At 46.6% G+C, this 24,186-nt stretch overlaps 3 protein-coding genes across 5 annotated transcripts in view; 2 read left to right on the top strand and 1 right to left on the bottom strand.

The window, feature by feature from the left end:
• Positions 1–4,373: 4,373 nt before the first annotated feature.
• On the bottom strand, positions 4,374–17,980 carry ATP6V1E1 (ATPase H+ transporting V1 subunit E1). The gene is made up of 9 exons (XM_043439778.1): positions 17,825–17,980; positions 16,240–16,305; positions 15,040–15,149; positions 14,592–14,658; positions 9,420–9,509; positions 8,798–8,866; positions 6,804–6,898; positions 5,801–5,888; positions 4,374–4,902 (listed from the first exon to the last, which is right to left on the bottom strand). Exons 1-9 carry the CDS (start codon positions 17,855–17,857, stop codon positions 4,840–4,842), a joined length of 681 nt encoding a protein of 226 aa, XP_043295713.1. The 5' UTR covers positions 17,858–17,980; the 3' UTR covers positions 4,374–4,839.
• On the top strand, positions 17,856–24,061 carry LOC122423114. The gene is made up of 2 exons (XM_043439898.1): positions 17,856–17,966; positions 23,423–24,061. Exons 1-2 carry the CDS (start codon positions 17,856–17,858, stop codon positions 24,059–24,061), a joined length of 750 nt encoding a protein of 249 aa, XP_043295833.1.
• Positions 23,911–24,186, top strand: part of BCL2L13 (BCL2 like 13) — a 49,736-nt gene continuing 49,460 nt past the window's right edge. Inside the window, exon 1 of one of the 3 annotated variants that reach the window (XM_043439772.1) lies at positions 23,911–24,066. The gene's annotated coding sequence lies outside the window, so the exon portion shown is untranslated. Of the gene's footprint in view, positions 24,156–24,186 lie in introns of all 3 variants that reach the window. The other 2 variants (XM_043439769.1, XM_043439770.1) reach the window with 2 other exon arrangements.

The raw sequence follows: 24,186 nt of genomic DNA, 5'->3' as shown, positions 1-24,186 counted from the left end.
GAAAAAGAAAAATAGAAAAAAAGAAGAAAAAAGAAAGAAAAAAATTTTTTCCCTAATTAAAAAAATCGTAAAAATCTATGAAAATGAAAGTTAAGGAGTAATGGGGGAGTAATAGGGAATTTTAAAGGAAAATAAAAGAGAAAAAATAAAAAAAGAAAAAAAATTTTTTTTTCTTACTTAAAAAAAAAAGTAAAAATATATCTAGGAATTTCTCTGGAGCTGTTGTGGTCAGTGTGGGTTCGGCTGTTTCAGATAGCTCCTCGTTCCAGCTTACACTTCTCGATATCTACAGGCCTGTTCCGGTGTAGTCGGTGTTTTCTACAGGGATTTTAATCTGTTGCACCAGTCCCTTCTGAAGGGGTTCCCTTTGTTTATTTGGCTTCTGTCTGCCGGTCTCTTCAGAGCCTCATTTCCGCCCTGACACAGGCGGGTGGAGGTGGACTCTTATTCAGGTAGCTAGTTCCGTCGCGCTGCGGGGAGGGGCTGGCGCTGCTTTCTCCGTCTGCGCTGCTGAGGCTCCTGGCTGCTCTATATGGAGCGCGCCTCGCGCTATGCGCGGTTCTAGCCCTCGGGTGTTCCACAGAAGCGCGGAACAAAAAGCTGCGCCTGCTCTTTGTGCCTTCCCCGTCAGAGCGGTCCAGGCAGCCAGGGGCTTGATGGGCGCACTCTCCCCGGGTGTGGCGCGCCCACTCCCTTCCGCGGTCCCAGTCTCCGCTGGCGCCAGTTGGGTGCATGCGCCTTCTGCCCTCTGCGTCCCCAGCCCCAGTCCCCGCCCGCGCCTGTCGGGCGCCTGTGCCCTGTGCCTCGCCGCGACCCTCCCGGCGGATGTTGACCATCCAGAATCTCAGGAGGTCTTTGATTAGAAACTGGAGGCCTGTTTGCAGTGCGGCAGGGGATGCGGTCCTTGGGGCCAAGCCTGCCCCCTTCCCCTCCCCCCTGCCTCCTGCCTCCGGTGGGGCGGGGCTGGGCCCGTCCGCAGCCTGCGAGCTCTTCTCTGGACTCTCTCGGTCCCTTTGTTCTGCGAACGGCTGGCAGTGTGTTCGGGCCGGTTAATTTTCTCTCTCTTTTGCTCTCCCACAGTTCAAGTTGGCAACTCACAAAAGCTCCCTCCGATTGTCCTCAGGGCACTCAGGCCTGGACCCTACCCCAAGCAATGCCGCCCGCTCCTCTCCGTTCCGCCCCCACTTGCTGGTGGCGGATGCGGGTGTCTGGAGTACTTTTCTGCTGGGAGTTGCTTTTAGGCTCGTATTCTGTGGGTTTTATTTATTGTTTCCCTCCCAGTCAGGTTGCCCTCCGAGATTCAAACACTTCCCCCAGGCCCGCCAGTGCGAGGGTTTCCCGGTCTCTGGAAACGTCCTCTATTAAGACTCCCTTCCCGGGACGGATCTCTGTCCTTAGCTCTTTTGTCTCACTTTTTATCTTTTATATTTTGTCCTACCTCCTTTCGAAGACAATGGGCTGCTTTTCTGGGCGCCTGATGACCTCAGCTAGCGATCCGAAGTTGTTTTGCGAAGTTTGCTCTGCGTTCAGTTATTCTTTTGATGAATTTGTAGGCGAGAAAGTGGGCTCCCCGTCCTACTCCTCCGCCATCTTGGCTCCTCCCCCAGAAGATCTGATCTCTGAATTCTTGTCTTAGCCCCATATCAGATGTATGCTTGCAGGTGTCCCCACATTAAGTAGGCCACATTAAGTAGGCGGCCTTATCATTTTGTGGGTGGTTTCCTTTGCTGTGCAGAAGCTTTTGGTTTGATGTGGTCTCACTTGTTTCTTTTACCTTCTGTTGTGTGTGCTTTAGGTTCCAGTGTCATGGAACTTTTCCCGCTGTTGGGAGTTTTATGATCTCAGTTTTATGATCCATCTTTAGTCTTGTTAGTGGTGTAAGACAGCAGTCTAGTTGTTTTGCAAGTCAATGTCCAGTTTTCCCAGCACCATTCACTAGAGCCGTCATTGCCACTGGTTCCCTTGTCAGGCATTAGTTGACTGTTTCTGGGCTGTGGGATCCATCCCGTTGATCTGTGTTTGTGCTGAGGAACGGAAACAGATCAGCTACAGACACTGTCCGGTTCTGCCCATGCTCCCCATTGCCCGGGGGCAGTTCTTGGGGATCAGCAAGGAGAGACTCTTGCTAGAGCTGTTTCACTGTCCTGGCCTCAGCCTCCCTGACAGTCTGTTTTCAGAGCTTGGTTTGTTGACCTAGCTGGGTGAGTGGCAGCCCTTGGGGACCAGGCTGAACACCAAGGGAGGGTGGAGGGGCCAGGGTGGGGCAGTGTGCTGGCCTGTGACAGAGGACAGGACTCCAGCCCCCAGCGGCATCTGCAATTGGGAGTTGCCTGACGGGCGTGAGCTGCTGGGAGCCGAGCGGCAGGCACATGGAAGTGCCGGAGATGCTGTAGCAGGATGCTGGGCACTGCATGAGCCTCTCCCCCTTCACATGGGATCAGAACAGACTTCCCAGGTGGTCCCTAACTCTCTGGACTGGGATCCCATCAGCCTCCAGGTCCAGACCTTGATTTTGTGGTCAGCGAGCCCATGTCTGGCTATGTTGCAGGCTCCACAGCTGCTGCCACAAGTGATGCTTCTGGAAGGTTGGGCACAGAGGGGTCTCCTGTCTCAGGGCCACTCTGCACCCCCCTGAGCTGGGCCCTTAGACAGTGTGTCATTTTGTAAAGGAGGCCCCGAGGGGGGAAGGAGCCCCGTGATAGACCCCACGGGGGGGTTCATACAAGGAATCTGGGATGTTGTGTCGACAAAGGGTGGGCAGACACTTTAACTAGTGACTGTCTTTTGATGTAGCATTGGAAACTCAAAGCCAAACTTAGGCTACAGTCAACAGCTCCAGCGGCATCAGCAACTGTGCAAGTTAAGGTCCCTCAGTGCTGGTGGCACAGCCCCCACCCAGGAGTGAGGAGGGGGCACAGTGTGGGGGAGGGGCCCAGAACCCTGGCCTCAGGTCGGCCTTCCTGAAGGGCGTTGCTCACAGCCCCATCCTTCAGAGCTGCCTGGGGCATCAGGAGCTGCTCGCCCTCCTCGCACCTGCTCTGTCCCCCTCGGGCCCACCCCTGGGTGACCAGGGCCACAGTGCTCAGGAGCCGACCACCTGAACAGAGTAGTCACTGCATCTCAACTGAGTCAGTTTGAGGATTTACTCTTGTTAATTCTGAGTAAATAAGCAGGGTGACAATATACAGCCTTGACATACTCCTTTTCCTATTTGGAACCAATCTGTTGTTCCATGTCTAGTTCTAACTGTTGCTTCCTGACCTGCATACAGGTTTCTCAAGAGGCAGGTCAGGTGGTCTGGTATTCCCATCTCTTTCAGAATTTTCCAGTTTGTTGTGATCCACACAGTCAAAGGCTTTGGCATAGTCAATAAAGCAGAAATAGATGTTTTTTTGGAACTCTCTTGCTTTTTCGATGATCCAGCGGATATTGGCAATTTGATCTCTGGTTCCTCTGCCTTTTTAAAACCTGAGAGTCCCTTGGACTGCAAGGAGATCCAACCAGGCCATGCTAAAGGAGATCAGTCCTGGGTGTTCATTGGAAGGACTGATGCTGAAGCTGAAACTCCAATACTTTGGCCACCTCATGCGAAGAGTTGACTCACTGGGAAAGACCCTAATGCTGGGAAGAACTGGGGGCAGGAGGAGAAGGGGACGACAGAGGATGAGATGGCTGGATGGCATCACCAACTCGATGGGCATGAGTTTGAGTAAACTCTGGGAGTTGGTGATGGACAGGGAGGCCTGGCGTGCTGCGATTCATGGTGTCGCAAAGAGTCAGACACGATTGAGTGACTGAACTGAACTGAATTCTGAGTAAATAACTTAGTTCATCCTAGCACTGATGTGGGGAAAAGCAGGATTGTATTTTAGTTCAAGGGGACCACGACAACTGTCCCAAGGCTGGGGATCCCCCGGCCCCACACCCTCCACCCGTGCAGCCCTGTGTGACGTGAATGCTGTGAGCTGTGAGGAGACAGCACGTCGTCCCAGCTGCGTCCACTCAGGACAAAGCTACACTTGAGTCAATTCAGGTCGTTCTGAGTGTGGAGAACAGACGCCTCATCTTCGGGTCACACAGCGTTTTAAGTCTTGGTGCACCAAACACACAGCAGCTGCGCCCCGCCAGGCCCACGCCGCCTCCTGTCTGATGCTGCCGGATCCACCACGCCTCCTTCATCACCTGTCAGCCCCTCCAGAGGCCAGCTGACCCTGGACAGTTTCCGCTGGAGGGTGCCTCTCGGTGAGTTCGGTAAAAAGGAGCAGAGGAAGAGAGAGGGAGCTGCTGGTGGTCAAACACTGCCGGGCTATGGCTCCTGCATTCTAGGTCACTCAGTACACGTCGCAGCCCTTGTGTAATAAACTACAGCGACATCCACCTCCATGTTGTGTTTTAATAAATAGAGCAGATTCATGGAATAGACCTTAAAATCACATTTACAGACTACTTCCAGGTCCAAACACATAGGCGAGAAGCTGCTGCTGCTGCTGGAAGGGATGAGGCCCACATGCACTGGAGGACTGAATCTACCACCCCACCGCCTGTAGGCTGGATGGTGGAGCCCAGGATAGCAGGAGGTGTGGGACATGCATGCACCCACACCTGGCCCTGCAACTGCGAGCTACAGAATGGTAGGAAGTTGTGCTACTTTGAGACAAACTAGAGGAAGGTTTCCTATTGTACTAACTGAGACTCCCATCATTACCATCAGTCGGAGAACGTTAGCTACAGAAGAGCATCCACTGAGAAATAAGGGCAGAGGACAGCAAAGAGGAAGCTATCAGGCCATCTCGTTTCTTCCAATGTCGGGAGCATCCACGTCACGCACCTCTTGCTGGTTTAGTCCAAAAACTTCCTGTTGGTATTTGCACCAAACAAGGCTCCCCGCACTTCAGGCATCATCTGTGAAGAGTGGAGAGCTTCTGTGAGGCAGTGCGGCCTGGCAAGGACCCATCTGAGCCTCAGCCACAGCCAACAGGCTGAACTGGAAGTCACAGGGCAAGGACATCCCAGCAGAGGCCGAGAGTGATGTTACAGTCACATCTGTGGGGTTCAGGCCACTGCTCAGTGGGGAAAAAGAGAAGTGACAGAAGTCACCACCATCCGGGGCTTCCATCGTGTTCTGACGTGGGCAGAAGAGGTGACGCGCTCTCAACAGACAGAGCACCCACCCTGTGCGGAGTAGAAAACTGCTAAGGCAGGTATGTGCCTCGGCATCCACAGAAGCAACTGGAAAGCCCCAAAGACCCACGCTCAGAACAGTGGCTGCCATCCGCATGTGGTCAATGCCACCTTGGAAATGGAATTTTCAGTGTACCTTCTTTTACAAATTTAGCCACATGTGCCTGGTGGTTAAGCAGACCACACCCCTGGAAAAGGCCCCACACACAACTTTCCTGACTGCTTTCTGCAAACGCGGCAACACTTTAAAGAGCCTGGTGCCCTGTGGCAATTCCTCTAAGAAGCAGCGACTTGTTTCCTGTCACTCCTACAGAGGTGTGGGGTTCTAGGGCCTTTGTTAAGCATCCGTAGTTAAGCATATCTTAAGCACCTCCTGATAAATCTCACATATAGTGAGATCCTAGACAGACAAAGCCCTTGTTCTAACCCCAAGCCCACCCTCATGTACATGGTATCATCTCAGCAAATGACACTGAATGCCAAAACCTCCATTCCTTTTAAGAAAATGTCCAAAAACATACAAAGAGCAACAAATCTCAAATACCAACCAACGACACGTTCTCCGCACCACCTCAAAGTAACCACAGGCCAACCGACTGAGGAGTGTCCCCACACTCACCTGCTGAGCTATGAGGTCCAGCCGACTTTCGAGTGTGTTAGACACCTTGATCTTGCGGTCCCCGTTATAGATCTCAACACCGCCGGCTCTACAAAGAACACAGGAAAGAACCATGTGTATAGATTTAAGGAAAACAGACACATGGTGCAGTTACCTTCTTCCTCTTGAGTAGAGGCCAATAAACATACATAGTCAACTTGAAACTGTAACTCATCCCAAGTGACTATGTGCCAATTTCCCTTTGTTAATTCCAACAACTTGCCCCTCCCTAACAGAAGAAAAAGGGGAATTTTGTCTCCATTTGCCAATCAACAGCCCTAGTCCTCATCTGATCCAGGCTCCAGTCAGCAGTCAGCAAACCCCTCAGGGGTGAAGTGTCTGTTTAATTCTGGAGTAGATGCTGTGACATCCAGGGTATGTACTGTCTGACTTTTCTAAGTGTCCAGACTCAAAGCACCGGGAACAGTGGCTCTGACTGGAACCTGCTATTTACCAGACCTCAAACTGCTCTCCGCCCACCACTAATTACCCATCAGCAGAGTGGCTTTGGATCCTGAGCCGTGGGTCAGCTCTGCATAGACGTTACCTCACTGCAGCTGCCAAGAGTTGGAAAGCTACAAGAGAACAATGCCCTGGCCTCCCTGTCCAGGAGCTCCTGTGGCCAACCCCACTGCACCCAGCATCAGTAGAAGCTCAGTCCACACCATGGAGTCCACCAGCCAGACATGGCTACTTTCCTGGCCAGAGGGAGCCATCCCCTTTCTCAGCATCTAGTCACATGTGGACCGAGCTTCAAGTTCTGGGTACAAAATCTGTTCTACTTCTTGGCAGGATGAACCATTAAAAAGCTGGTTCACAGAGGGAGACCAATAGGCGCTGACAGGAGGCACAAATGAGTGGGGTCACACCGCCCTCCAGCACACTGAGCCCAGAGGAAGATCCAGTATATGGCTATTCATGCAACCAGAGCCACTTGCATGTTAAAAGCAGAAACACTTCTTACATTTCCTCGGGCAGGTAGGCCTCCTGATCAATCTGGACATCAACATCTCTTTTGGTTGCTACTTTGTACACAGGGATTGCTTTTTGCACTGCAGCCTGGAAAAACAGAAAAACACAGAGGTTTCATCAAAAACTATGCAGGAACCACAGGAGATGTGGGTTCGATCCCTGGGTTGGGAAGATCCCCTGGAGGAGTAAACAGCAACCCATTCCAGTATTCATGCCAGGATAATTTCATGAACAGAGGAGCCTGATGGGCTACAGTCCATGGAGTCATAAAAAGTCAGACACGAATGAGCACTTGACCACATACACAGAACAGTTATCCTCAACCAACAATCTATACAAGCAAAGATATTCCTACTTATTTTTCCAAGTAAAAGAACACATGTATTGCTGGTGGTAATGTGAAATGGTGCAGTTGCTGTGGAAAATGGTACTACAGTTCCTCAAAGAATTAAACACAGAATTAGCACGAGATCCAGCCAGTCTACCTCTGGTTATCCATCCACAGGAAATAAAAGAGACCATATGTGTGTCACACCCACGTTCACAGCAGCATTATGAACAGTCAAATGGCAGAAACCACCCAGGTGTCTATAAACACAAATGAGTAAATAAAATGTGGTCCATATATTCAGCCTTAAAAAAGGAATTTCCAACTCTGGCTACACCATCAGTAAACCTTGAAGACAATATGGCAAGTGAAGTAAGCCCATCGCCAAAGGACAGGCTTTGTATGATTCCTCTTACACAGGCACTAGAGTAGCCGTGTGATACAGACAGGAGCAGGATGTGGCTGCCAGGGGCTCATGGAGATGCTGTTCAGTTTGGAAGAGGGAAAGTTCTGGAGAAGGATGGTGGAGAAGGACAGTTGTAGAAGAGCAAACGTACTTAAAGCACAGAACTGTATGCTTAAAACTGGTAACAATGGTAAATTTCATGCACTTTTTACCACATTTTAAAAAGGAGGGAGCTGGGGGAAGGGGTACAGGATAGATGGAAGAGGTTCTAACCTAACCAAAGGTAGCACCAGGTGTAGGTTCCAGCAAGACACGAATAACATCATGAAGGAACTTTAGTCTTTCTGATTCTATTACCAGTTGAATAGATGTACACATACACTGAACTCTTCCTACTCCTCAGATCTCACACAGTACCACCACGGAAAGCAAATGCCACTCTGGCGGCACCCAGCCCCAGCAGCTTCACAGTGACGCCCACTGAGGTGCACTGCCCCACATCTAGGTGGGTGGCCCAAGCCGGGCTCCAGGTCCCTGGCACAGCTCATTAGTTCACAGTGGAGATAAGAGTGAACACTGTTCCCCACCTGGCAGTTTGCTTTCCTAGGAGACAAGTGACTTGGGGCAACCACAAACATATCGTGTGTTAAAAATGTAGTCACTAAGGGACTAAGCTCTCTCAACCTTGCCTGACCACAAGCTACAGGGAAGAACGACCTAAACTGAATAGCTGGCACGTAATCAGAGCTGGGGGGGTTCTACAACCTAAGGATCCTTCTGTTGCCACCGTGTGCTTGCCATGGCCTTGATCCTCCCTGGGGCCAAGATCTCCTCCCTTAAGACAGGATACAGAGAAGCTCCTCAACACTGGCCTCTGGGAGTGATGCTGTGTTGTCACTTTGCTGGTACCTACTTTCCTCCTCCAGGTGTAGGACAGTATTAAGTTAGCACTAAGCCCTGCTGCTCTGGGAGCATGCCAGTTCTAAGTGGTCTTGCCTATCCTCGGCTCCAATCTGGTAGGTACAGCTCTGAACTGAATTTTCAGATTATGGTATTACAAGATCTTCAGGAAGGGAGGAGGGTACTAACACAGCTAGCAGCGTGATTTCTTTGAGACAGTAAACCAGAGGCTTGGGTACACTGAAGTCAGCATCTCCAACAAGTTAAAACTCTTCCAATCCCATGGGTGAGCTGTCATTTCATACCCAACACGTTGATCTTTAAAAAGAAAAAGGATTTTTTCAAACTTTACCTTCACCAGAGGGAAATCCTGTTTCCTGCAGCGAACAATCATCCGGGGCTCCAGCAACTGGTACAAACCCTATTAAAGCACAAACAGATGCAACAGCAAAAACTATAAAGCAACAGCGAACAGAATGTCTTTGTGATTATCTCAGCGTTGGGGGGAAAAGTCCTAAGTTTCCCCAAAGAGGGCCTACACAGCACAATAACATGGCAAGACTCTGGTGTCACAAACCAGATAAATATACCCAATGCTCTAGTGATGGGAACAAAATACAACTAGGTTGAGGACAAATACTGTTATTTAAACAGCTGAGCAGGAAATAAAATTTATACAGCCCATGGTCTAAACCTCAATACCTAAAACAAGCATTTCAGTGGTGAAGTAAAATTAGGAAGGTTTATCATTGGGGGTTACAGAGAACCAGTAAAAAGATATCAGTCTTATTCAACCTGCGAGACACCACCATCCTTCTAAGCATCTCCTCCTAGACAAGGCAAAGAGCCAAGATGAGAAGACGCAGGAGTTGTGTGTTCACAAATGACACAGGAGGGGCACAGCTGGCTTCTCTCACACTGTGTCAGTCCTGCAGGTGCACGCCATCTGTGGCACCTCTGACCTACAGACTTACCTGGAGGACTAGTCCGTCCAGCAGCACTTGGTACCTGGTTGCATCTTTTACCACTTTGCTGAGTCTCTGTTTTGCTTCATTTAGTAGGTCCTACAAAGGGTGGAAAACAAAAGTTATCCAAGAACTGACATGAGGCTGGCCCCAGCTTGTGTCCAATCAGTTTTCACTTTATGGCTATGTTTTCACTCCACAAACAGTGTACAGTAAAGCAGATGCTGTGCTAAGGACACATACACAAAAGAAGCACTACCTCAGCTCTCAGGGAGCTCACGCTCTAACAGAAGAGCCCTACTGACTGACACAGAAATACATGATACAGACTGGAAAAGCAAGTTTCAACATTAAGACAGTCATTTAAGATGGTTCTAATTTTTATTTAGAAAAAAAAGTCTCTGAACAGAGGACAAAGTGTCATCAATGTTTACCTGTAAGAAGGCTGGACTATCAATGATTTCAATTTTATGTTAAGTTTGTATTTTCTAATCTGTAACGAACACTTGCTTCTTTAACAGAAACAGAAATCTCACATGGTTGTAAAGAACACACTGGAAATTACTCTGAAAGTGATAAGCATGTATGGGTTTACCTGCTAAAAGTGGAGCCAGGTAGAGAAATACCCCTCAGTTCCACTGCTGTCCACCCAACACTGTCAGGAACATTCCATCCCAGGAAGCTTTCCACTCATCTACTCTACTGAACACAATCTCTAGAATGATTGTGGGGGATTAAAAGAGGAGAGGGAAGGTACACGTTCACCTATAGACCAATCAGAATTTGGGAAGTGAGGGTGGAGAGAAGGAAGTGGTTCTGAGTGAGTCACCCTTGACCCCACCACTTTCCAGGAACCACTGCCAAGCACATTAAGCCTTCAGAATCTAGGAAGCTTATGGCACAAAGATTTACAGCATTTCTGTTATACGACATCTGGCTGAAACCTCAGCCCCTCCTCACCAAGAGCTCCCTCAATCAAGTTTCTTTATGCTAGAATTGACCCATCCACAGTGGTCAAGCAGGTAAGGGTGGGCAGGGGAGTTTGGAGACAGCCTTCCACTGTGAGAATCAAGTAAACCTCTAAAGAGCAGAGCAGCCGTTTATAAAAATAACCCACTATGAAAAATCTGGAAATGGGTAAATGAGTCTTAATACCGCCCACATCTACAATCAAGGGCACAGGAAGTTGGAAAAAACTGAACTCCAGCCAAGAAAGCTAAAACCTAACTGAAATAAATTGTATTATCCCCTATCTAGAGCATTCAGGCTGGTAAGGTTACCAGCCATCAATACTCCACTGATACTCTGATTCTAAACTCAACTTCTGGCTGTAGCTTGACGCCTCATAGAGAGAGGTGTAAGTTACTGCCTTTACCTCTCAGCCTACAGATCAGTAATTTATTTTTGAGAGTTGTCCACCTGAACCTGCCTCTAGGTTCCTGAAAATTTAGGACTATGCTCCTAGAAAGCAAGAAACTAAAACCTGATTATGATGACGACAACAGAATCATGTTTCCTTGGTCGTTCCAGGTGTGAGCAGTCAGCTGGCCGTCAGTCAGCACCGGAAAGCTCTACTTTCCAACAAATAGGAATTTTTAAAAGTTACTTGTGTTCTTTATCTCCCAACAACAGTAACAGTACCTTACAAGGTGTGAGGTTTAGGAAGTGACGGGAGAAAACTCAGTTACCTACTCTGCATGAGGCACTATACAGTCACTTTTCCTACATGAACCTTCAGGCGTATGCTTTCCCCATTCTATTAGAAATGAAGGGTTCAAAGAGGTTAAAAAATGTACCCATCAAACAGCAGACAGTGGTGAAATAGAAACTCATACCTCAGGGATTCCAAAGTTTGGGCTCTTACACTGGGAAGCATCAGGGAAGGCAGGGGGACAAGGTCAAGAGTAGGGAAGAATAACCAAAGGACGATGCACTGTGGGCAGCAGAGCTCGCCTGATTGCTACCATGTCCTTCCATCTGTTGTCCCCATGCTTTTCTAGCCAACTGTTTGACAAATCCCCTGCCTTTCATAGTTTGATTCTACGAGCAAAGCTGGAAAAATAAATGTTTTAAAAGAGCAAAATGCACTGCAATATGGACATGTTGCCCTATCCCCATCATCTCATAGTTGGGGTTTGTTACTGCTAAACCGAAGAGTACCCAATGGCACAATGTTAGGCTTCAAAGGCCTGAGGAAACAAGTACTTTAGAACAATTTAATTAGAGAAACATTTCTTTTCACAAAATTCTCCTAATTAGCAAAACAAAAGCTCATGTTGTGTTGCATGTTACAGAATAACTACATTTGCTATCTATCAAAATGCTAACAGTTCAACAAAACAAGAAAAAAATAAAAGAGTTCTGTCCCTGGGCTTCTCCTTATTCTCCTCCCACATGACTGCCGTCCCCATGTGTCCTTAGCAATGTCTTATTTTCCTGTCTGTTAAGCTCGAGGTTTCTCAGGTTGTTGCCTGACACTGGAATTCTACATCCACAATGGTGATGAGCTCATCCACACACACAGACTGGGCTTGTGAGCAGTCTATATGCCAGCCCCAACCTCTCTCCCAAGCTCACCTGGTCTTCTGAAGCCATTCAAATGCCAAGATTCATCATATTGTCCACCTGCTATTCCTCCTGTATTTACCGTTGCCTAACCAGGCGCCTAACCTGGTAAGAAAACCTTAAGTCTTTTTTGACTCCTCAGTCACCAAGTCCTACAGACTGCAGTCTTTAAGAATCTGTGGACAAGGCCCTGGCCTTCTCTTAATGACCACTGCTGCCATCTGGTCTAGGCCTCTCTGCTTCTTGACCTTCAGATCAAAGTTAAGCCATAACCTCATTTTCTCTCCCTACATCACCAGTTCTCTTTCTCCAACACAAACCTAATCCTATTTCTCAGCATGCTCCTTAGACGCCCTGCAACAAGATTACTCTGGGCTGTTTATGCCTGATGAGAACAGCAACATCTCTGGAAAATGGGGCCTGGAGTTTGCATTTTAACAAGGCCCTCCATGAGATCTCCATGCCTATTAAAAGTTAAGAGAAAAGGTCAAAGGATACGTTCCACACTCTTGAGTAGGCATTCAAGTCTAACCAAACCCTGGTGTCTCTCCAGCCTCAGCTCCTATATTCCCTGCTCTTCTAGACAATTCCATTTCCTGTTCGTGTTGTCAATTCCTGGTTCTGGTTCATGCTGCTCTCTCCAGTTGCAAGCTATGACTGACTTAATTCTTCATGGTCACGCTCAAAAGGCTGTAGTGCAGATACAGTCTTTTGTTTCAACTCCTACAGGACTGAGCAACACAAAACCCTGCAGCCCACACAGCTGCCTCCCTCAAGGGAACCTAGCTCACTAGGAAATGAAAACAGGTAAGTGAAAACTGAAAGAACAAGTTGGTACTGAAAGCAGAAAGACATCTGGGTCTAAGAGTTGTAGAAGCAGATAAACTCTGGCTAGTGTGTGCTGCTGTGCTTGTGCTGTGCTTAGTCGTGTCCGACTCTGCGACTCCATGGACTGTAGCGCGCCAGGCTCCTGTGTCCATGGGGATTCTCCAGGCAAGAATACTGGAGGAGGTTGCCATGCCCTCCTCCAGGGGATCTTCCCAACCCAGGGATCGAATCCAGGTCTCCCACATTGCAGATGGATTCTTTTATTAGTCTGAGCCACCAGCGAAGCCCCTGGCTACTCTGGGGTCTATTAAGCATTAAGGGAGTTATTTTTTTCTTTACTGGAGTATAATTGTGTTTACAATGTTTTGTTAGTTTCTGCTATATGTTATAGGATTCTGCTAGTTTCTGCTGTTATGTTATACTATGAACTCACACTTGAGACACCCTGGCAGACATTTCCATCTGGAAGCTTCCTGACCCCTCAAAGCAGGTCCAAAGTGATCTGATTGTTGTTCTTAAGAGTCTGCTCTCCTGACTTCCTATTTCATTAATGGAACCACCCCTCTTCCAGGCAGCCAGGCCTGAAATTCAGGATTTTATATCAGCCTTAAAAGAGGCGGCAGAAGATCAATCCACAGCCAATGTCCAGTGTCCTCCTATAAAAGGCATCACCACTGACAACCCTCTCAGGCCTTGCTGCCATCACACTAGTCATGTGACAAGACCAGCATCTTAAGATATTTGTGTTTCTTTAGTCATCTAAGATGGTATGTCTTCTACTTAGTCAAGTTTTATATTTCCAGTTTTACAGCTTTTCCACATTGGGCCTATTCATTAACATTTATTCCTAACTAGTTACTGCTGGCATGTGGAAAACCTATCAATTTCTGTATATTCTCTATGTAGCCGGTCACCATCTTGAAGTAATCACTAGTTCTTAGTGTTTTTCGGGTGTTGTTATTTTTTTAGTATATAATCGTAGCATCAAAAACATAAGTTTCTTCCTTCCCAATATTTATCTAACTTTTCTCTCCATTTGTTAAGAAGTCTAGGGCCTCCGCGACAACACTATGAGTAACAGTGCATATAGAGGCATCCGTGATTGGTTTCTGAATTTTCCTTTTTTGGTCATGCAATGTGGTTTGCAGGTTCTTAGATCCGATAGGAGATTGAACCCATGTCCCCTGCAGTGGAAGTCTGGAGACCTAACCACTGGACCAACAGGGAATTCCTTGGTTCCTGAATCAATTCAAATTCCTTCAGGCTGGCTGACCTAAGTGTATGTTTCTGCCCTGTCCTTTGGATGACAATACTTTCCAGATGGTTCTGTGTCTAACCTCTTTCCTGTTAAATTTAGTGTACATACTTATGAACTTACATCATGAATCCTATATAGGATATTCTTCATAAAATAAAATGAAAACTTCAACACCGTTCTACTGAAAGCACTGAAAAGTTCCTCACATGCACTCAGGGGCCCTATGTTACTCCATTCAGGCTTTCCAGCCTCAAGTCCCCATCACCCTCAGACATTCTACGGTCCTCCATCATGAGTCATGTGACCCAGAAAAGTCTATATGTTGTCAGAGCAGTGAGTCCTTGAAAATGGGACACATATCTTTTTCATTTATTTATTTATTACAATATCTAGTGTAGTGATCTGCTAACCAAAGGTTTTCTCTCTAAAAATCATTAATCAAGTCCTTAATCCAATATGAACTAGTGAATTCTCAATAATAGACAAATAAACATTTTATAATACTATAACTAAAGGGACTAATTACTCACTGTGATAAGGTCATCTCTCGCTCTGAGGACTTTGAGCCTCGCTTGATTCATCAAATTGGACATCTGACTGCAATAGGCATGGAAAAGTATCATCACTAGAGCTTCAGAGAAAAAAATGTACAAGCTTCTCCAGATACACAAATACCTTTCTCTGTATGGACCCAAATAGAACTCCCTGAAATACATGCAGTGGTTTATACCCACCTATTCTCAAATATTACGAAATATTTCTTGAGTGCTTACCAAGTGGCAAGACTTTATCAGTTATTTCAACTGTATCTTTCAGTAATCCAGTGAGGCTTCCATGTTCCCAAGTGAGGAAAGGGAAGTTAAGCAATGTGACTGAGGTTAGATAAGCAGTGAGTGGTCCAGGTAAAACCAGAACCTGTATCTCCTGACCCCAGTGCACATGCTGGACCCTCTTGGCCCAGTGATTTTCAAAGCTCACATTTTCTTCTGCTGCTCAATCTGCTTTTCTTTCTTCTCATAATATTCCATAATCTTCAGTCTTTGGGTCTGCACAAGACGACCTTTCTCAATGTTGAACTCTTCTTCTGCCTACCAAAACATTAATTATTATTATTTCATTATACAGATTTGACAATTTTATTTTAAGCTGCTGGTGACCAGGGTATTTGCTTAAATTCACTTTATTCTGTATCTAAAACTAAAAAGTGTTATGACTCATCTCCGAAGATTACTCTTCATTCCTTTTATTCAAAAGGAAAGATCAGTGATTTTTATCATAAATGAAGCCAAAGAGTAAAAATTTAATCAAGGATAATAGTACCTACAAACAAATTCACGAAGTATATAATCAGAAGATTCTGTATATGAAAAAGATATAGAATTTGGAGTTAGAAGATCTGAGTTACTATGTAAAAAATTTGGTCAAGTAATCTCAGTCTAAGTGTCTTCCCTTATAAAATAAAAAAATAAAAATAATATTCTATCCTTGTCGTTCAAAATCTAATAGTTCTTTTAAAATGATGAACTATATAAATTTGAGTTATTAGTTTTTTTAGTGTTAATTATTGAGTAGTCACTTTTTACAAAGGCTATCTCAGTGTGTCAACTGTCTATGATTTTCAGGCAGTAAGAAATTATGACTTTGGAAGTTAGTTACTCATTCAGATGTCCAATGCTTTGCACAGCTACTGGAACCTTCATGTTCTAAAATAAATGCCGAACAGCTTTTACCATACCTATCACAGGAAATAAGTACAGATGATGGTGTCATATGAGATAAGACTACTTTAAAATAAAAATGCATTTAGCAGCTGAAACATAAGCGCTATTATTTGTCCCAGAGAGAAATAAGGAAACTAGTTATACAAGAAACTGCAGCACTCAGATGGTCATCAAAATTATTAAACACGCAACAAGGATATAGCATACAGCACAGGGAAATATAGCCATTATTTGTACTACTGCAGAATAAATTAAAAGAACAATGAAAATTAAGTATTAGATGGTACATTCTGGCCTATTTTGATTATATCTAGAGAAAAGAAAAATTTTACATAACGCATAGACATACTGTGCAACTCAAAATTGCTCTGTTAAGCAATGTTATTCAGTACTAATTAGGAAAGGAAGACCATGTCAAACTCTGGTAACTTCTTTAACCTAGACAATGGAATCTCACCTTTGCATCAATTTCTTCTGCTTTCTCATTGGCTTCTTGTTCAATAAAAGCCATCATGTGCTTAATCTAGAAGAAGGAAAAGGTTCTTTTATTTTTGAATGACAAGAAAATATATCTTTTCTGATTCATTCAACAATCATTTACTGAAGTGTGTTTCCCTTCTCAGGTAATGTTGCAATGTTGTAACAAATCCAATATAGACTTTGAAAATGGTCCACATCCCAAAAAACACACAAACTCTTTAATAGAAAATAAATACAGTAATAAATATAGTTTATAAATGCTAAAAGACACTGGCCTCTGGAGGTAAACCCTGATTCAAACCTGCATTATCTGCCTTTATCACTCCTGCTGGATCCTCTGCAACTAGATCTGACTAGATCAGCACAGCCTAGAGCAAAACACTCATTTTAACCCCCATCAGAGAAGCCCGTTTACAGTCAACAGGAATACACCGTGCCTCTAGGAGTTCCGACAAGAGAAAGTCACCTGCTTCAGGACATTTAACTCCACCCCTAAGACAGAAAAATCTGCCGTTAAATTACACTTTTCTTCTTCCTGCTAAATCTACTCGGTTTTACCCTTCTGCAATCAAATTCCTTTGCAGATTTGCTGAAATAAATGACCATACTCCTCAGACAGGAAAAGCAACACGGACAAATACTTGAATACAGTGGGGGAAGGAATCTGGACACCCAGGGTTTCTACGTGTCTGGTCTGCGCTTGGTGCTCAGCCCCGGTCACTGCTGAGAATTACGGGTAGCGCAGGCGTCGCCCTGATGGAGACCCCGCGGAGCGTGTAGGGGTACAGGCCATGCATTTCTCCACTCTTACCGTTTTACAGAAACAAAAGATGCCTTTGGTTTTCACCACGGTTTTACCTTTATAAGGTATTTTTCCTGGGGAACCCTTAGCTCTCGCTCTATCCTAATCGGGGGAGGAGGGCCGGGGCCGGGGCGTGACCACTACTAGGCTGTGTGGAGGGCACCGCGTCCTTTTCCACAGCGACGCTCAGACGCCGCACCGGCTGATGCTCACGCCTGCACGGCTCCGTAAGCACCTGGGGAAGACGCCTTAACCTTCCTCACAGACGCTGTTCTTGCCGCCTTCTGTGATCAGCCGAAGATGCACTTAAAGGGAGACACTCCGCCCTTCTGAGCGCTGATTAGGTAACAAATAAAACAAAGACGTTTCCGAGCAGATGAAAATTTCCAAGGAAGAAACACCGAATTCCTCACATAACAAGACTCACAAGACGGTGAGTGAGCGTTAGTCAGGGTTTTCCTACAAACTTCAGAAAGAAGGGGCCGACTTCCCTAAAAACCGTGGCCTGATGACCCTTCCCCGAAGACCGGGCCTGGACGCTCAACGCCCGCCCACCCCGCGAACGACGAGGCGCCGAGCCAGCGCCGCGACCCCTGGGCCAGCCCCGACCCGAACAGCCCCGCGGCACGCCCACCGCCGACGCCCGGCAGCTGAGACCGGGCCCCAGGAACCGGGGAGGCCTGGCCGATGAGGCCGCCGCGGGGCTCCCGCAGGCCGGGGATGCGCCCGCCTGCTTCCTGGAGCCCAGCTTGACGCTCACCTGCTTCTGCACGTCGGCATCGCTGAGGGCCATGGCGGCAAGCGGCGTGCGACGGCGGACGATCGGCGGGAGCTCAAGCCTGACGCAGGAGACGGGCGAACGAGAGAAGAAAGCCGGCGGAGTTCCCCGCCCCCTCGGTTTTGTGAGCTCGGCTTCCGGTTCCTGCACATGACGCCTGGCAGCCCAGCCAGTGGGGAGAGAGCAGCCCGGAAGTCCTGCCCCGCCCCCGTCGTCGACTCGTGACCGCTCACCGGCTTTTCCCAGTAGCCGGCTTGGGGGTCGGATAGACCTGTTCCCTGTCAGGCGTCTGACTTGGCTGAGTCTTGTAGACTATGGTCTTTAAAATCGTTTATTTCTGCCAGCCAGAATTTATTTTACTGTCTCGGCCCTAATGGAAGCAAAAGCGTCAATATTTTACTTATTAACAGGTTTTTAGAGGAGCTTTTTGGAGAAGGGAATGGCAGCCCACCTCAGTATGCTTGCCTGGAGAATTCCATGGACAGAGAAGCCTGGCGGGCTATACAGTTCGTGGGATCGCGAAGAGTCGGACACGACTGAGCGACTAATAGACACACACCCCCACAGAGGAGCTTTACATTTACAGAAAATTGAGCGCCCCTAAAAACTGGTTCCTGTAATAGTAGCCTTTTTGCCTTCCTGGGGTACCTTATATAATTCGTTAGCCAACGCTGATGTGTGGACAAAAGCCTACGGCTTAATCGATTTCCTTAGCTTCCCCTTGTTGCAGATATTCAGCCTCTTCACTGGTGCCAGACTAAATCTCAGACATAAAGTGATTTAAAAAAAAAAAAAAAATATATATATATATATACATACATTTTTTTTGCATGAAGTAAAAAACTTTTTATTGCTTTGCCAGGAAAGGAGGGGCCACCGCAGGCTAACGCCCTCAAAACTATCTTGCCCTGGAGGGGGTAGTGAGTAGTCTTACAGTGTTCAAGGAGAAGGGTGTGATCAGCCCGTGGACATTGTTCTGATTGGGTGAAGGCTGACATTATCAACCTTTTGGTTTCAACTGGTCTGGGGTCAGTGAGAAGTGGACATGAAACAAGACTGGTTCCAAATTGGGAAAGGAGTATGTCAAGGCTGCATATTGTCACCCTTCTTATTATTTAACTTACATGCAGAGTACATCACGCGAAATGCCAGCCTGAAAGAAGTATAAGCTGGAATCAAGATTGCCAGGAGAAATATCAATAACCTCAGATAGTGGTAAAGATTATCTGCCAATGCAGGAAATGCAAGACCAGGTCAGGATGAGATGGTCTTCACTCATTTGGATTGCAATCCCTCCTTTTTATTTTTGGCCACGCCATGCAGCATGCAGAGCTTCCCTAACCAGGATGGAACCCATGCTCCCTGTAGTGGAAGCATGAGGTTCTAACCACTGGACCTCCAGGGAAGTCCTCCTCCTGTTAAGTCCTCCTCTTGTTTATTTTTACAATGTTGTGCAAATACCTGGTGCTGAGGAGTGAGAATAGCAAACTAATACATGTCTTGGGACTTCCATGGTGGTTCAGTGACTAAGACTCTGCACTCCCAATGCAGGGGGCATGTGTTCAACCCCTAGTAAGGGAATGAGATCCCACATGCTGCAATTAAAAAAAAATCCTGAGTGCCACAACCAAGACGAATCAAATAAATATTAAAAAAAAAAAAACTAGTACGTGTCTAATCACGTATGAAATTAATGTCTGGGACAGATGTGGCACTATCCAGATAACTGCTTTTGTTTTTTGGAAAACAGTGTGCTGATTTCTATGATTATTTTCAGACATTAAAAATTACAGAAAAGTACAAAGAATAATTCAAATGTACATGTACCACCATCTAGTTGAGAATCAGCATTTGTCACATTTGCCTTAGGGCTTCTCTTTTTAAATAAAAGATACAGATAAACTTAACATTCCCTTTTGTGCAGCTCCCCCCCTCCCCATAAGAACCAGGTAAATAAAGTTCACAGAGTGAAGCAGAAGTGAAAGTTACTAGGAGTAACACACCAAGATTAACTAGTTGGTGGTTTTCCAAATTCAATTTCCTCCCATATTAGCTTAGGTCTTGTGAAGAAGTTTCATTAAAACAGCTTTTCAGGCAAATTCCAAAAATCCCATTCCCAGATAAGCCTATTTATTTATGTGCTGTCTTGTCTGATTCTTTGTGGTCCTATGGACTGTAGCCTGCCAGGCTCCTCTGCCCATGGCATTTCACAGGCAAGAATACTGGAGTGGGTTGTCATTTCCTCCTCCAGGGGATCTTCCGGACCCAGGGGTTGAACCCACGTCTCTTTTGTCTCCTGCATTGGCAGGTGCAGGTTCTTTATCTTATGGCTTCACCCAAATTGCTGACCTAAATTCCTTTCAGGTTAGTCACTTAGAGACGGTTTATATGCTCCTTGTCCAACCTGCTCCCAAGCTAAGGCCTCAGTCTGTGGTTTATTTGTAAGCTGAGTCACCAAAATAGACAAGACTTCAGTTTGTCTGCTGGGGAGGACACACATAGAGAGAAACTAAGGTCATCTGTCTTTGAATGTTGAGGAATTAATTTTAAAAAGAAAAAAATGATGGCAGAAAGTAGTGAAAGTCTAACATAGGTGCTTACATTTTTGTGCCCCTTCCAACCAGTCATCCGCATGGCACAAAGTAATGACCTCTAATTTCTCCCCAGTTTATAACCTCCTGTGGCTCCCATGTGCTCTTGGGGAGCTGCCTGAACCGGCCCTGCCTCCTCACTGATCTCATCACTCCTCTTCCCCTTCTCATCAGTTCAAAGCTTTACTGGTTTGTTCTCAAGCTTTTCACCTGAGAAAATCTTTTCCTGCACTTGCCCCTTGGCTTGTTTATCAGTCTTCAGGTCTCAAAACATCCCCTTCTTAGAGAGAGCTTTCCATCGATGCCCTCTCACCTTACTTTTCTACTCCTGTCCCTTGTTTACTTCAGGATATGCCACAATTATAAGCTCCCCCCCCCCTTTTAATTTCTGTTTTTATCTGGTTTTTCAACGAAAGTGTCAGCTTCACAAAAGAGACGACGTCATGGTTTTTCCCGGCATCCAGCACACGGCCTGATAGTAGCAGGCATTCAGTAAACAACTGATGAATGAGAATAAATAAAGTGAGTATAATTAGAGTTTAGATTTTATAATCACATCAGGCTGCAGTCTAGGACTCTGTGTCACTTAAGATCTGTTAGGAAAAAAAGCCCCAAAACCTCTGAAAATCATGAACTGCTTGTGATTAATTTCTGTAAAAGGATGACATTATTTTACCACTGTTTGCTGAAAAGACTATCCCTTCCCCCATTGGTCTCTGTTGCAAAGCAATAAAGGACCATTCTGACCCTTCGATTCAATTCCATTGGCCTCTATGCTATCTTTATGTACATTCAAAAACTTTTTAGAAAAGGGGTGAAAACAAACCCTAAAGCTGAAAACAGTCCAAAATTTACCTAACCATATATCAAATTGGCAAACTACTACACAGAATTATTTTACATGACTTTTTTTGTTTTAACTTACATAGAATGAACTGCATATGATTTCGGACACAGGAGCAGTAAGTAGCAGCGAACAGGAGCTGGAAACAAAGTCTTAGTTTCCTGGACAGGGAGTCCTAACCACTGGACCACAGGGGACAGCAGTTAGGTCTAGAGTCACTAGTCCCTCTCTAACTAGTTAAGAATGAATTCGGGCGAGGAAGAATGTAAAAAGAAAAAGTTTATTGAAAAGAAAAGTACACAGGGAAAGGCACACAGGGGAACTCAGACAGAGAGAGAGTAACATGTCTTTGGTTCAGTTTAAATCCTTTATAAGGTGGCAGTTTTCCCGGTCTTTGTCTTCCCTCAGGCCAATCATCTCGTTTGTCCCCTCTCAGGTTGATTTGTCTCAGGACCCTCCCTGGGGTTCGCAGGCACACCTCGGTCAAGACAGATCTCAAAGTGAAGTCTTCTGAGAGGAGCAAGACTCATTATGGCCTAGAATTATCCCTTGACTTTTGACCCCAAGGAGCCTTTCTGGGCATGTATCAAGTGTATCACTTGTCCCCAAAAACAGCGGGGCAGAGATCTCTTAATCCTTTACTCAAAGAGGGTTTTGCCCTTCTTTGTCCTTGCCATATTATTACCCTAACTATTGCTATGACTGTTGTTACTTCCATTTTGGAGGGCAAAGAGGACGCTGATTGTAAATCCCTCTGGTGGAGCCCACCTATCTCTCATCTCAGGGAAGGCAAACAGGAGACTAGTTTTAAGCAGGTAATCTGAAGCCCACGTCTTCCTGCCTCATGAAATGCAAATAGGAGGCCAGTTGTAAATGTCAGACCTGGAGCCCATCTATCTCCTACCTCACATAGACTTATGAAGTACAATTAGATGAGTCCTGACACCTGTGTGACCACCATACTATGAAGACTATTTTCATCACCCTAGTGAGAGCTCTTTTCTAGTCAATCCCACACTCTGAGGCAACAGTGCTGATTTCTATAACCATTGATTAATTTTGCCTATTCCTGAAATTCATCTAAATGGTATCACAAAGCATGTGTACATTTTTAAGTCTTGCTTCTTCGACTCAATATAACCATTTTCAGATTAATCCATATTGTAACATATATCAGCGGTCCCTTTTATTGCTGAGTAATTTCCGTACAATTCAAACAGTCAACTTTTTAAAAATTAAGACTAAGAGACCGTTAAAAGATTTAACAACCAAGCGCAATGCATGATCCTGGTTTAAAACAAAAACCGTGGATGAAGCTGGAGCCCATTATACAGAGTGAAGTAAGCCAGAAAGATAAAGAACATTACAGCATACTAACACATATATATGGAATTTAGAAAGGTGATAACGATAACCCTATATGCAAAACAGAAAAAGAGACACAGAAATACAGAACAGACTTTTGAACTCTGTGGGAGAATGTGAGGGTGGGATATTTCAAAAGAACAGCATGTATACTATCTATGGTGAAACAGATCACCAGCCCAGGTGGGATGCATGAGACAAGTGCTCGGGCCTGGTGCACTGGGAAGACCCAGAGGAATCGGGTGGAGAGGGAGGTGGGAGGGGGGATCAGGATTGGGAATACATGTAAATCCATGGCTGATTCATATCAATGTATGACAAAACCCACTGGAAAAAAAAAATAATTAAAAAAAAAACAAAAACAAAAACCGTAAGAGCCATTACGTGGACATTGGGGAAAGTCTAACATGGCCCAATTAACAGACACTATTAAGGAATGATTGATATTTTTCTTAGCTAAGTCTCTTCTAGGCAAATTTATCCGATTTCACTGCCAAGGCACCACCCGAGTCCTCAATCACGGCGGCCCAAAGCCTCCTAGGGCACTAACTCCAACCCTCTTTGGATTTCGCCACTCACCCTCTTATCAGTTCAGGTTTTCATCACTTCTTTTTTCACAGCTTTATTGAGATATATACTTCACATACATTTCATCTTTTTGAAGTCTGTAGACTGAATACAATTAAATGGCTTCCGGAGTATCCAGAGCTGCTCAACCACCAGCACAATCAACCGGAAGACATCTTCATCACCCCAGAAAGAAACCCCTGACCCCACCAGCAGAAGCACTGCCCAAAGGCCTTCTTCTACCCTTCGGCCCTCCTCCGGGCCGCGTCAGGCGCGCAGACACCGTGGCTCCCTTACTTAGACTTCCTCGCGGCGCTACGCCGCCCCCACCGCCCCGCACCCTCAAGACCCAGATCCTCAGTGCTGCTGCGCCGGCGCTCCCAGGACCCGACGCTCCATCAGCCAGCTCGCCTACACACACGCTGCGCCTGCAGCTGCTCCCGCAGGCTTTGCCAGCCTCCGCACCCACGACTGTGGGCCCATCCCAGTCCGCTCCCTTCTCAGCAGCCCGCGGCCGCCGCCACCGGCGGAACCATAGAGCTGCTCTCCAAGTGGAGAGGCCAGGAGAGGGTGGTCCTTCCGGGTCACGTCTGCGAGAAGAGGCCTCCCCCAAACCTCTGTGGTCCAGACTTCCGCTCCGGAGGGCGGACCCGCCCCCTTGCGGCGCGCCCGCGCCCCGCCCAGACGCCGGCGGTGACGGAAGCACGCCGGGGTGACCTCACCCGCCAACATGGCGGCGGCGGTAGATTAGGGCAGCGGGTCGGAGCCGCCGCCGCCGCCGCCAGAATCGCGGGTTCGTGTGTGGAGCACCTGCCGCCGCCTCTTTCACCTCTTCGGGTTGCAGGGGCCTGAGCCAGGTGAGGGGCATAGGGCCGCGGGCAGGCCGCGCCGGGTCCTCTCCCTGCGCCGCCGGAGGCGTCCGAAGGCCGACGCGGGAGACGAAGAAGTGAGAAGCTGAGGGCGCGAGGCCAACCGGC

Source organism: Cervus canadensis, chromosome 21, assembly GCF_019320065.1.
Source record: "Cervus canadensis isolate Bull #8, Minnesota chromosome 21, ASM1932006v1, whole genome shotgun sequence".
NCBI lineage: Eukaryota > Metazoa > Chordata > Mammalia > Artiodactyla > Cervidae > Cervus > Cervus canadensis.
This window is presented reverse-complemented; position numbering and strand designations above follow the sequence as displayed.

What these genes read in the sequence shown, in the direction of transcription:
- LOC122423114 (XM_043439898.1), top strand. Translation starts at nt 17,856, where the DNA reads ATGGCGGCAAGCGGCGTGCGACGGCGGACGATCGGCGGGAGCTCAAGC. An exon ending in TTCCCCGCCCCCTCGGTTTT is followed by an intron (nt 17,967 to 23,422) that starts GTGAGCTCGGCT and finishes TGACCCCACCAG; the next exon opens with CAGAAGCACTGCCCAAAGGC.
- ATP6V1E1 (XM_043439778.1), bottom strand. Translation starts at nt 17,857, where the DNA reads ATGGCCCTCAGCGATGCCGACGTGCAGAAGCAG. An exon ending in AGGATTTCCCTCTGGTGAAG is followed by an intron (nt 6,899 to 8,797) that starts GTAAAGTTTGAA and finishes CTGTTTTTCCAG; the next exon opens with GCTGCAGTGCAAAAAGCAAT. An exon ending in TGGACCTCATAGCTCAGCAG is followed by an intron (nt 4,903 to 5,800) that starts GTGAGTGTGGGG and finishes CACTCTTCACAG; the next exon opens with ATGATGCCTGAAGTGCGGGG.